Raw genomic sequence first — 14,058 nt, 5'->3', positions numbered from 1 at the left:
ATGATTGAGAGACACTCCCTTGGGGTGGGGGTGGGGAGGTGGAGAAAGGGCACTGGTTGGAAGTCATAGAATGCAAATCCCTTCTACGGCTGGTGATGAACCAGCTTTGTCACTAAAAGGAAAGTGAGAGATTAATGCTTGAAAATGCATCACATCAGAACATCTCTGAATGCCTAACCACAGTGAATGTGCACTTCTGCTTTTTGCAACAGAAAGAGGAAGCAAGGTTTCCGTGAAAGTTTGAACTCTTAGCACTTTTTAGAGAAGAAAGTCACAGCTGGGGGCAGTGGGTATAAATATCTGGGTGACAGCTGGCACAATCAGAGAATGTAGGCAAGAAGGGATATGAGACATGATGGTTGAATGCTCTGGCATTTTTGGTGAGAGCTGGAAAAGACTCTGAGCCAGGCTTTTCTTGGTTTCCCTTTCCTCCCTAGTGGGTTCCACACACTGTCATCCCACCTCCAAATTTATCTGGTGGTCAGACTTGACCCATCCTCTTTTGGAATAGAGGTACTGTGCAACTTCCTTTGGCCAAAGGCTCTATGAGCTTGCTGTATACCCCCCCCCCTTTTTTTCTGTGTTCCTTTAAAGACAGGATGGTGGAGCCTGCAGCCCTTCAAATATTCCTGGACTTCAAGTCCCATAATCCCTGACTATTACCTGTGCTGGCTGGGGCTGATGGGAGTTAGGAGTCTGACAACACCTGGAGGGCCACAGGTTCCTCATTTCTGCTTTCAATATTGAATTGTCATGTCTCTTCACCCTGCCCTCCACTGCTCATGATCCTGGTGCTTCACTGTCTCTGCTGGTAAGTCAAAGCAACAGCACTTTATTTTCTTTCTCCCCTGGCAACGTTTGCAGTCAGAGTCAAGAGCACTCCATTACGGGCCAGTTACTTGCTGTAAATTTGGAGCAAATTCTGAGAAGAAATAATTGTATGGTAGCTGCACCTTGATCCTGTGATTGGAGAAACTGCCTGTGGTGCTATTCTGATGAAACTGCAGGTGACTGTGGCGCTGCATTTGAAGTCAGGTACCGGACTGAGGGTTCTGGTCCAAGCAACAATGTACAGACAAGTGTGTTGAATAGGCGTCTCTCTGTAATCATTGAAGTTGAATATCACAACTTATTTGGGGCCTGTGCAAACTTTCATATGCCTTCTTCCCAAAGAATGCCTTGCTGGTTATGAGGAATTGCTGTTTCCTTCTGCCCTGCATAGGAAATACCAGCAAGAATAAAGGGACTCTGGGAAATGTTTCAACACTCCTTCTCATTGGCTCCAGCAAATCTGACAGCATCAGGTCACCCTTATAGATATAGAAAAGCTGGGACAAACATCCTCATGCACAATTTGCAACTTAGCCTACTTTCTCTTCTCTTCTCCCCCTGCCCTGTCCCAAGTTGATAAGAGGTGTGCAGCCAATATTTTTGATACCACCCTACCTTGAATTCTGGGCTCTGGTAAAGTATATCAGTTTCCCCACATGACATTGTAACTGGGTCCAGAGTACAATTAAACCCAATAGGCCTGATATTTATTCCAAAGGAAACATGTTGAATCTTACACTGTAGGATCATGAAGTGATGCTTTTTCTCACCAAGTTTATTATTTTTAAAAAAGTGGTTCCAGTTGTGAGCTTTTATAGCGTATCGGCTCAAAGTTTGAATTAAGAATTGGGACGTTCACTGTTCAAATGTCAGCTCTGCCATCAAGTAACTAGGTATCCTTGAGCAAATAAGTATATTTACATATCATCTTTCCTCCAAGGACCTCAAAGTGACATACATACCCTTTTCCTTTATCCTTACAACAAGCCTAAGAAGTAGGTTAGCCTGCGAGGTAGTGACTGGCCTCAGGTTATCTTGACCTAGTGAGCAACTATTATCTCAGCCTCCCGCTAAGCACCTCCTATACAAAGATACTAAAACTGACCTGCATTGCACTGTCTAAATCCCCAGTATTATTCTTACAAATGGGACTTTCGGCAAAAGGTTGGCAGTGTGGAGCATTCCTGTTCAGGATTCAATCAAGCTCACTACCCCCCCCCCAGGAGACTCCATTCCATCTCCCTCTTCCCCAGCAATCCATCAACATTTTATGCCCACTGAAAGTCTCATTCCTCATTGGACTGTGTTTAGAGTTTTACTTTTTATATTTTTTAAAAAATTCAAATATAAATAACCATAATGATTTTTTAAAATCAGTATATTACAATCACTATGGTGGTTTTTTCATGTTTTCACCCTCATGATTTTTTTTTAAACTTCTGAAACTTTGCGGTTCCCTTAAGCCAGCTGCGACCCGCCCTTTTGTGTGTTTGTGTGTGTGTGTGTGTGTGTGGATGGTGCTGTTTTGCCTACCTCAGTATCAGCACTTGGGAGAATGAGTTTGCTGGCCTGGCTTGTAGTCTGTAAGTGTTTTAAAGACTGCAGCCTGTAACAGTAAGCCCTGGGACTGGAGAGTAGCAGGAAAGCACATTTAGGATCCGGCCATTGGCCAGGGGGTCTAGCTCCTTGGTGACGCTGCACCCTCTGCTTCCCAGGAATAAACATAAAGGCAAGGGAGAGGCTAACCTTGCCCTATCCATTGGCCAAAGAAGCAGCAGCGGTAGAAAACTCACCCAGAAGAAACACAAGCGCCTACTGAAGAAGTAAGGTGGAAAGAGCACTCTGCTTTCATCCATTAGCAACAGGAAAAAGAGCCACCAGCATGAGACAATCAGCCTAGCTTACCAATTTGTTTTGACCTTAAAGAGTTGCAGTCCTTCCAAGCTGGTTGGATTATTATTATTTTTTAAATGAGGCATGTATTCTGCAACATGGCATTGATACAGTAATAGTGCATTGTGGTAGATTTAGACCGGACAGTCCGCACATCCTTCTGTTTTGTTAGTTGGTCTGGGGTGCTTTCCCAGTGTTGCTGTATTACTGCCGAGTAGAAGGGGACTATAGAGCACCAAAAGTGGGTCAAAAAATAAACCAGGAAATTTGTGGTATACAAAAATCACAGGGTGTCACCAAGGCGTTACAGGGGCATGCACTGCTTTGAAACAAAGCAGTGTGTCAGCTCCAAAAAGGTTTGTCTGTACAAACAGTACTGAAAGTGGGACCATGAATAACTTGCCCTGATACCATCATGAGCATGAATAATAATGCACCATGAAAACTGGCCTTTGGCACCTGAGATGTCTGTTTTTAGGGCCTGCCCGATTCCTGTGATTGTAATCGGTTTGTACTGTTTGCTATTTTATATTGTTGTAACCTGCCCTGGAACCTGCTGGTGAAGGGTGGCTAATAAATTTGCTGGTGATAAAAAGGATATCTGGAGGGGGGCTTGATGGCTTCTCTGCCTTTTCCCTCCAGATCCCTTCCCTTGTCCTTGTGGTCTTTTTTTGTTTGCATGCCTGATGGCAGGGTCTGTAGCTCTCTCTTTTTAACTGATGTGAGCTGTTTCCGGAGATGATAATTGTCTGAAAAGCTGGATAAAAACAGTACATCCATAAATAACACTGATAGAATGTAAGACTGCTACCTCAAATATTGGGTGGCATTTGCAAAGTAAGAATCACAAATCGAACAATGTTTCTAGCACACCATAAAAGCAAACAGTGTCTGAACCTCCTAAAGCAGGAGTTCCCAAACTGTGGTCCATGGAACCCCAGTGGTAATGAACTTCATGCAGGTGATCCGTGGCACATCTGTGGATTTATGATTGAATACAGGATAGGTAAAGGTAAAGGGACCCCTGACCATTAGGTCCAGTCGTGGCCGACTCTGGGGTTGTGGTGCTCATCTCGCGTACAGCTTCCGGGTCATGTGGCCAGCATGACTAAGCCGCTTCTGGCGAACCAGAGCAGCGCACGGAAACGCTGTTTACCTTCCCGCTGGAGTGGTACCTATTTATCTACCTGCACTTTGACGTGCTTTCGAAATGCTAGGTTGGCAGGAGCTGGGACAAAGCAACGGGAGCTCACCCCATCACAGGGATTTGAACCGCCGATCTTCTGATCGGCAAGTCCTAGGCTCTGTGGTTTAACCCACAGCACCACCCACGTCCCTGAATACAGGATATACATCACATTAACCTCCAAACCATCCTAAATATCTTCCAGATATGCTCTGGTATCTTCCAGAATGGATTGCTGCAATGGGCTCTATGCGGGGCTGCCCTTGATGACAATTCAGGAACTTCGACTGGTCCAAATTGCAGCAGTCAGATTACTGGCAAGGGTTCTGTTTGGATCTCACATACCCCCTGTTTTAAAACAGCTTTGCTAGTTGCCATTTTGTTTCTGGGCCCAACTCACAAGTGCTCATCAGGAGTGCCAACTTGGCCCCGTGACCATGGGTGCCAGGGGCCGTGGGTGCTATGCAGTGTGCAAGGCCCTGGCACCAAAATTTGTGGGTGCCCAGCACCTTCATTATAATAGCCTATGGAGAATGCTGAAGACGTACCTCTTTACCCTGACTTTTGACACTTGAGCTGTACAGTGGTACCTCGAGTTACATACGCTTCAGGTTACATATGCTTCAGGTTACAGACTCCGCTAACCTAGAAATATTACCTCGGGTTAAGAACTTTGCTTCAGGATGAGAACAGAAATCGTGCTCCGGCGGCGCAGCAGCAGCAGGAGGCCCCATTAGCTAAAGTGGTGCTTCAGGTTAAGAACAGTTTCAGGTTAAGAACGGACCTCCAGAACGAATTAAGTACGTAACCAGAGGTACCACAGTATATTTATTTATCAAGAGCAGTGCTATTTTTCTAGAAAAAGAGGTGCCGGAACTCACCACGAACGCCTCCCTTGTTCTCTTACAATGGCAATGGCGCCCACCTGAGAGGTGCCAGAACTGAGTTTTGGTGAATTCCAGCTAAAAGAAGAAGCTCCTATCGAGAGAATAACATTCAGAGGCCTATGTAAAATTTTGGCTGAATGTCAACTGTGTGTTGGAATATTACGAATGCAAGATAAAAACTGGGGAAGATGGCATGGCCAAAATTATTCCCTGGTTGTGGGAACAGCAAACAAGCATTTGTGAGGGTCATGTAGAGGAGCCCTCTGTTAGTATAGCCCTATGCTCTCTTGCTTCAGGGATTTAAAGTCTGTATTGAAGGGGGGGGAACCTGCCCAACTGAATTCTAACAAGGCTAGTCAACTAAATTTCCCCCCTCCCCTCCGTCCTGTTAATTAATACCTTGAGCTTCTTCGTCTCTCAACCAGTCAGAGCTTTTAGGCAACTGGACACTTTGTCCACCATTTCTCCTCCTCCAGCATAGCAACTGGTCACAATCCAGACTTCACGTTTAAACTAATAAACACAGGCCCCAGACATTTCGCAAAGGCATATGTATTTCCCAATTTTAATTCTTTGCCGCCATCTTGTGATCACGTTCTGCAGTAGCAACCCTCCACTCTCCCCCCCCCCACTTGAATTTCCTATTTATTTCCCCAAGCATAATTCCTAGTGATGTAAACCAGGCCTGTGAAGGGAGGGCATTTATTGTGTGGGTGTCAGATTGTGGTCACTGGCTCCAGGCTTCCAGAACAAGATATATGTTCTTTCATGTAGCTTCTGAAGTATAATCTCTTCATTACCGTCTGTTTGCTTGTCTGTTTATTCACAGCATTTGTATCCTGACTTCTTGTAAAAAATGCTGAAGGCGGGATTTTGCGTTACAGTGACAGGCAGAAATTAAAACAATTTATCCCGAAAGGTCCAAGTCAAACTAAAACTGAGGCTCTGGAAGAATTATAAAACATTTCAGAGTAGTGGCAGCAAATCCCATTTAAAAAAAACCTTCTGAAAGAAAGAGGTTTTAACTGCCTTTTTGGAATGCGAGCAACAGGTAAATTTCTCTAGTGCCTCTGAGGAAAAAAGGCCTTGCCTCTTGTGCCTCAGATTGCAGGAAGGCCTCAGGCCCCATCTTTGCAATATATTTAAAGCAGAAATACGCCGCTTTAAACAGGCATGACTTTCCTCAAAGAATCCTGGGAACTGTAGTTTGCTAAGGGTGCTGAGAGTTTTTAGGACTGTTCTCCTTGAGTGTCAATTCCTAAAGTTTCCTGGCAAGAGGGATTGATTATTCAGCTACTCTGGCAATTGTGTAGGTGGGTTCAGGCATGACCAAAGACCATAACAGTAGCTGCTACTAGGACCCATGTACTAGGACATGTTATCACACATGTTTCTTTAACTGTATTTTAAGGCTAGTTCCTCATTAAAGTTGAGGAGTCACCTGTTAAGCTGTGTTAACTCATGAGTAGGTAATTTCACTCCCATAGAAGGCCTCAGTTTGGGGTTTTTGAAGTGAGTACCGTTTATGCATTCACTTACGCTGAGGAAAGAAAATGTGCCACAGCTTTAGATTTCATCTTTGAAGGTAAGCATGTGAGGTGTTGTTGTTTTTTGCTGTTATGTAATTTCATACAGTGATGGGGAAAAAGAAAGTGCACCATCCTAGAATTCTGTGGTTTTACATATGAAGACATGATAACAACCCTCTGTTCTGTAGCAGGTGTTAAAATTAGGTAAATACAATCTCAGGTGAACAATGATGCATGGCATATTACACTGTGTTGTGATTTATTTAACAGAAATAAAGCCAAAATGGAAATGCCATGTGTGAAAAATTAAATACTAATTAGTTATGCCTTTTAAGGAACAAATGATTGCTATTATGTCCTGATATGTAAAACCACAGAATTCAAATAGAGTGCACTTTCTTTATCCCATGACTGTATATTCTAATTTTGTATATTGCATTAATTCAAAATTACTACTTTGGTGTTTGTATTCAGATGCATGGTAGCACCTAACAGAAATCAACAGGCATCTTTAACTACAGTATATTATATAATAATATAATATATTATTATATATTATATAATATTATATTATATAGTGGGTGAAGCTATTTTCAAAGTTTATAGTATATTGGTGCTCTCCTGAATGAAGAGAAAATCTGCAAGAAAACTGAGACACCAAGGGGTCTTCAGTTGCTATTCATATGCATTTTCAGTTGATTGAAAAAAAGTATGAAATGCGTTTTAGTCCTGGAAAACTTGTCCTATAATTATCGGAGGATTTGCTGTTTACTTGTATTGTATTGTTTGAATGATTTCAGTTTCTCATCATTGGTGAATCTTATTGGTTAGCCTATCATATTTGCCTGTTTCTACTGTTTGCTGATATATTTATTAATTGGTTCCTTTGTTGTTCATTTACATTTGGCTGCCCTACACTGGGCCCAGATTACTAATTTTTTATTTTAATTTCAAAAGCTGCTTATCCTCACAAGGTCTGCTATGAGAAAGATACACATTTATTTCCCTCAAAAAAAAAATAAAAAAAAAAATCTGGTCCTTGTAGTTTACCTCTTACAGTTACAATTCCCAGCAACCCTTCGCAAACTACGGTGCCCAGAATTATTTGAGGAGTGTGTGTGCTGTACTCAAATGTGCTTTAAAGGTATAGAGCACGGGTGTCAAAAACAAGGCCCGCGGGCCGAATCCGGCCCATCAGACCTCGTCATGTGGCCCATGTAGCCACCGCCGGCCGCCAGCCTTCACCTTTTATTCTCGCTTTTTTTTTTTTTGACACAAGAAAGCCACCTCTTCAGCGCATGCGCGGCAGCCTACAAGCCAGAGAACGTCTGCCCTCTAGCGGCGCCAAACTGCTGATGCGCCCCCCGATGAATTTGAGTTTGACACCCCTGGTATAGAGCGTCACAAGTTTGCAATATCTCTTTAAGGAGGCTAGAGTGGTTATTTCCTCTGTGTTATAGATGTCAGGTCTGGGAGGTAGCAGCAGCCTAGTTGGGATGAGATTTGAACTAGAGACTTGCAGCTCCTAGTCTTAATGCTTGAATTAAGGGAGGTGGAGATTGCAGGAGGCTTCATGATTTGGCTAAGATTGGAGAGATTGAGGCTTGTGAATTCCATTTCTAGTAAGCCTCTCCGTAACCATTTATTTTCCTTAACATTATGTGAGCACTGTTCTTTTTGAAAAAGCATTTTTAACACAAAATATTTTATTAAAGATAATATATAATAATTATGATAATCACATCATATATACAAGTAGTAATGAATAAAGAAATAAAACACTATAAGACCAAATATTATCGAGCAAGAATTCAAGCCCTCTACTTTTCTAGGAACAATTTCTGCCAATTAAAGCAACAATAGTGGCACAATTGTTAGGTGTAAGAAGAAGTGAAGACCATGCTTCCCCAATGCATTAGCCAATGAAGGGGAGGGGGCAGGATTTTCTAGGCCCCCCTTGCTTTTTTGTTTCATTTGACTTTTCTTGCATAAACTGAGCCCTAGAAAGCAAGGGTTACTGAATACGGCCAGAAGCAGCACCTATGCAGGCTGTTAGCAGAAGCAATATTGTTGTAATTCCTGGATCCAGCAAGACTTAAGATCTAATGGAGGATACAGTTGTTGGAATAGCCAGGCCAGCCTCTTGGTAAGCTAATGGCCCTCTAAGTATTAGTTGTTAGGGTAGCAAAGGAATACATGGGCATCTCTTGCCAGCGGATTCATTTCTGCTGCCATTCAGGCAAAATGGAGTGGTGGGGAGTGGGAGGGAGCGGAAGAGGAACATTCAACTGGTCTTCTGCTTGCTGGAGACCAGGTACACACTGGCAATGGTACTTGGTGCATCTGGGTGAATGGGGCACTGCTCCACCATCATCAGCCAGCACCCACCTGCCTGCCTTCTTACTAATATCCAGTGCAGGGGGTGGCATTGGTTGTGCCAGCTTCCTCTCGTTTATCTTGTAAAACTCAGCAGGGAAGAGGATGGAGGCAAAGCTAGAATTAGTTGGTTCTGCCTGTCATTTGCTCTGGTGCCACCTGCTGCTGGGCTCCCTCCCTTCCACCCTATCAGCCCTAACAGGTGCCAGCCACTACTGGAACACACAGACTTACCTGCTGTGGTGGTAAATCTTGTTCCTCCTGTGCTCACAATAAAATAAAAATAAAAATTGTGGGAATACCAATGGTCATACTTTGGCTTCTTGCTCTGAATCTTCTTCCACAACTGGTGCAACCCTGAATATGTTTTGTTTCGGTATGCATGCATGTAAGCATTATAGCCCATGAAAGGCCTACTACCTGCTCCTCAGATAATCTATTTTTTCACCTCCCCACCCCATGGTGTGTCCTGCTGGTGCTTTTTCAGAATTTAAAGTTGGTATCCTGTGCACACTTGGGACTAAGCCAATAACCGATTTCGTTCTGTGAACTGCCCTGAGACATCCGGCTATAGGTCGGTATATAAATTCAATAAATAAATTTAAAAAAAAACAAGCCACATTACCTAAGTGAAATTTATTTTCAGGTTGACATGCATAAAAGTGGACTACAAGACATGTAAAATCTGCTCATGTGACCCCTTTATACGCTACTATGAAATTGCACGTATGTGCGTGCTCAAGTGCATGATATAAAATCAGAGAAAAGAAAGGTGCTTGATAAAATACTTCTGCAAGGAATTGTAAAAATTGATAAATGTTTTGCGAAACCGAGAGGGTGGAGGGAAAGTTGAAAATAGGTATCAGTATCTGCAGCAGATAAGTAATAATGAGTTAAACTGCCACTGACTGTGGAGGTTGGAAGTTGTTCTTTTGTCCACATAACTAGACACTCATTTAAAATATATTCACTCACCCACATGTGCTTATTCTGCATTTTCATAGAGGAGCAAGGCTGCAATCCTAACCCCACTTACCTAGAAACAGGTCCCATTGACCTCAATGAGACTTACTTCCAAGTAGCATGGTTAGGATTGCAGCCATGGTGTAGTGAATCAAGTGTTAGGCTTTGAGCGGAAAAGTCCTGGGTTCAAATCCCTGTTCAGCCACAAAGCTCACAGGATTGACCTAGGGCTAGTCACCTTCTGTCATCCTAAAACCTACCTCACACGATTATTGTGGTTATAGAAGAACCCCACATATGCTGACTTGAGGTCCTTGGCTTAAGTCGGGGTACAAATATGACAGAAAAGTAAACGTTTGCACATTCCTCTCTTTTTTGCAATATTTCATGAGCACGATCCAGTTAAAGCTAAGCATTTTGACGTCTCATTCATTCCTATAGGCAAGGCTCTTAATTATGTGCCTAATCCTCCCATTGAAATGAATGGGAATAACAGCACAATCCTATGCATGTTTTCTCAGATGTTAACCCTCACTGTATTCAGTGGGACTTGCTCCCTAGTTCATCTGCTTACAGAGAAATCCTAACGGTTTCTGCTCAGAAGTACCAATTAATTCAACGGGACTTACTTGAAGGTAAGTGCACCAAAGACTGCAGCCCTAAAGTGCTTAACTTTGGCTAAAACAGTGTGTGTACACATATTGCAGTGAAGGTTGCCAAATATTGGCATTCACATACGGATGCTCTCAGTCTCTAATTAATGTGGTAAATCTCTTTCTCCCCCTCCCCGCACATGCACGCACGAACACACACAAGTGTATACTGATAAACACATTTAAGACGCTGTTGCCATTTACTTGTCTATCTCTGAGTTTTAAGACACTGACAAAAATGTGGCTAAGCTTTCATTAAATTCTGGACACTTACTCCTTTTCCCTGTAACATAGAATTAGCTTTATAAGAAATTAGAATCAGTGTGGCTGGCATTGTAACATACCCTGATGATAAACTCTTCTTTCCTGCAGTTTGTCAGCCTGGGATCAGATGAGGAAGGAGGGAAGTGTGGTGGTTCATGGAGCCGATGGTACCCTGTCAAGACAGATGGCAAACATTAAAGGGCAAAAAAAGAGGCAAACTTATTTGCTGCGGCCAGTGCGTTCTCCGGCGAATCCTTCTTGGCAGGCATCATTGGAGCTCAGCCCTGGCTGTTTTTCCTTCATTGCACCAGCAACTACTGGGGGTACAGCTGTCAAATCTTCCCCAGATGCTCTGCTATGACACGAAGGCCTGGTCATGTTCAGCCCTTTGTCCTGCGAGTTTTGTCTGTCGTCCTCTTGGCTTCATCTCTGAGGAGCTCCCAGACTAAAAGACATGGGTGAGGGACGCAGCCTGAGAAGGGAAGAGAGGAGATGGATGCTGGAATCCAGCAGCCCGGAAAATCATCAGCAGGGAGTGGGGGCGGTGGTGGTATTAGTCCTCCCGCTCCTTCAAGAACCTTGCTCTGTTCTGCAGTGTGTTGGCTCCAGAGGCAGGCAGCAGCATCTTTCCACATAAAACATTAGCTGATGGGTTGCAAGCAGCTCGGACTTATTTAGCGGATGGGTTGCAAGCAGCTTGGACTGCTCCCCTTTAAATGCGCACACCACACACACACACACACACACACACTCACACACTGGTAATCTCATCACTAGCTCTGTGTGTGTGTGTGTGTGTGTATGTGTGTGTGTGAGAGAGAGAGAGAGAGAGAGAGAGAGAGAGAGAGAGAGAAAGGGAAGGGGGAGGGCTTTGCTTCCATTGGCTGCTCCTTGCCTTCCCACCCACATCTCTTCCACATCACCTTGGTGTCTCCCTAAATAAAACCAGCCCTCCTTATCGCAGCGAGGAAATCAAGCGGTAGAGTTGCAATGGATTTTAAATAAACATTTTACCCCCCCCCTCCCCACACACACTGTCCCTGCCAGGCTGCTGGGGAGAGCACGCAGCAAGCACCTTCCCCACTGCCACCCAAACACTCACATGCAGCTGCCCTGCTTGCTGGCTGCTTCTGTTGCCTCTTTCACCCCATGAGGGAAAGCTGGAGCGCACGAGAAACTGGCTGCAGTCAGAGGAGGGAAGTGGCACCTTCATGACCAATCCTTTCTCCATGGATTTAAAGGAGAGCACCAGCGAGGGAAGCCTGGGGAGCCTCCAGCCCTCCAGCCTCCAGATCTTTGCCAACACCTCAACCCTCCATGGAATCCGCCACATCTTTGTCTATGGACCTATGACTGTGCGGCGGGCCCTGTGGGCTCTGGTGTTTGTGGCTTCCCTGGGCCTCCTCCTGGTGGAGAGCTCCGAGCGGCTGGTCTACTACTTCTCCTACCAGCATGTCACCAGAGTGGATGAGGTTGTTGCCCACAGCCTGGTCTTCCCAGCTGTTACCATCTGCAACCTCAACGGGTTCCGCTTCTCCCGCCTCACTACCAATGACCTGTACCATGCTGGCGACCTATTGGCCTTGTTGGATGTCAACCTCCAGGTCCTTCACCCTCATCTCGCTGACCCAGCAGTCCTGGCCATCCTGCGAGAGAAGGCCAACTTCCAGCATCACCGAGCCAAAGTCTTCAGCATGAGTGAGTTCATGGGACGTGTGGGCCATGACATGAAGGAGATGTTGTTATACTGCAAGTTCCGGGGGCAGGAGTGTGGCGAGAAGAACTTCACAACTGTGAGTACAAACAAGAGTTTTGTTTTCCTTTTGGCATTAGTGGAAACAATGGGGACAACCCAAGAAGTGAAAATTGGGTATCTCTGTTGGAGACCCTGGCTGATATATCTTGGTGACCCAGCTGTCTTGAACTGAAGCAGGTTTGTCTGCTATTCTTGTGGCCAATGGGCTTTTCTGGTTTTGAAGAGTGTAAGGCTTAAGGATGTAATGCCTGATAAGGTTTCTACTTTCTCTAGTGCAGGGTTGGGGGACCTGTGGCCCTCCAAATGTTTATGGACTGTAACTCCCATTATCCCTGACCTCTGACCATGCTTCCTGGGGCTGATGGGAATGGGAGTCCATCAAACCATTGGAGGGCCACATCCCTACTCTAGTGCTTGGTTGCTGCAGTTCCTGGAAGTACGGGACAGGAGGGGTGGGGAGAAGGATTGTATTCATGGCTTTATGGAAGATGTAGAGATCAGTGGCCAATGGATGGTGCTTGGCAGCAAACTAGTGTTGAAATGACACTGTGCATTCTTGCTGATAATGGTTCAGATCAAGGTACAAAACTGTATTGGACAGAGTCAGCCTGTTGGTCCATCTAATCTAAATGCTCTCTATGCTGGTAGCAGTCACCCAAGATTTCATGTTCCAGTACGAATGGGAGCATGTGGTCCTCCAGATGCTGTTGGGTTCCAGCTCCTATAATCACTGGCCTTAGTGGTTGAGACTTATGGGAGCTGGGAGACAGCAATGGCTGGAGGGCCACAAGTTCCACATCACTGGTCTTTCTCAGCCCACCTGCATGGGATGCTTCTACTGGAGAAACTGAGGATTGAACCAAGTATGTGTCCTACCACTGAGCTGCTCCTGGCCCTAGGGGAAACAGAGAGATCTATGGCTGATGGGTGGCAAGGGGCGCAATGAGATAAGGAAGACTGTCACTTCCTGGTGGTTCTGGCCTGTTGCAACTTTTTTTCTGTGGCTGTTGTGTGATGGATAATAGGATTGCCTGATTTACCCCCAGAATCATTTACACATGTATTTTTCTCATTTTATGACTGTGGCTTGTGTATATGTGCATGCATGAGTCACAGCAGATAGAAGATTCATGTTCCCATGTATCTCATCCAACACAGTGCTTTTCAGTAGAGTTGGTTCACACGTTCCCATGCCAAGCCATTGGGTGCAGTCATGCATGTGTGATCCAGTTTTTTGACCCTGCTTGTATGCTTTGAACAGCAACTGGAAACATAGACATTAATCTCAGTGAAGCTTTTCCCAGCTTGGAAAGGAGAGTGGTGTGAATTGACTTGCTTTATTGTGTCTTTGTTAATAGTTGTCATTAAAGACACTGGAGCCAGGCCAGAAAGATAAGATGACAACATCAGGGCATAGAAGTGGGTGGGAGTTTGAACGTGTGTAGCATAATATCCTCCTGTATGCTACTGCTCAGCAAACTTCTTGTCCTCTAGGGTGACTGCTTCATCCCAACCTGCTTCTCTGTCTTCAACAGCAGCAGCCCAAGGTGGGGAAATGGAACAATGCTAGGTTGGCACTGCAGGGTGGGAGATGCTTCACCCACTTCCTTTCTCTTTCTCAAACTGTTATGAACCCCCTAACCCACCCCCAGGAGTAGGGCTAGGAAAAAAAAAAGTAAATTGGTAAGTTTATTTACCTACCAAACCTTTCTTCTCCTGG

The 14,058-nt window shown here is 44.7% G+C and overlaps 1 protein-coding gene across 4 annotated transcripts in view; it reads left to right on the top strand.

The window, feature by feature from the left end:
* The first annotated feature begins 11,398 nt into the window (after positions 1 to 11,398).
* Positions 11,399 to 14,058, top strand: part of LOC309517780 (acid-sensing ion channel 2) — a 394,302-nt gene continuing 391,642 nt past the window's right edge. For 2 of the 4 annotated variants that reach the window (XR_014213257.1, XR_014213258.1), the window contains exon 1: positions 11,399 to 12,375. Coding sequence is in view for 2 of the 4 variants with exons in the window: in XM_082197291.1 (XP_082053417.1) it covers positions 11,794 to 12,375 (582 nt within the window). In the remaining 2 variants the exon portion in view is untranslated. The remainder of the gene's footprint in view (positions 12,376 to 14,058) is intronic. The other 2 variants (XM_082197291.1, XM_082197290.1) reach the window with 1 other exon arrangement.

Source organism: Podarcis vaucheri (genome assembly GCF_965113315.1).
Source record: "Podarcis vaucheri genome assembly, chromosome: 13".
NCBI lineage: Eukaryota > Metazoa > Chordata > Lepidosauria > Squamata > Lacertidae > Podarcis > Podarcis vaucheri.
The sequence above is the reverse complement of the archived record's forward strand: the minus strand, read 5'-3'. Positions and strand labels throughout refer to the sequence as shown.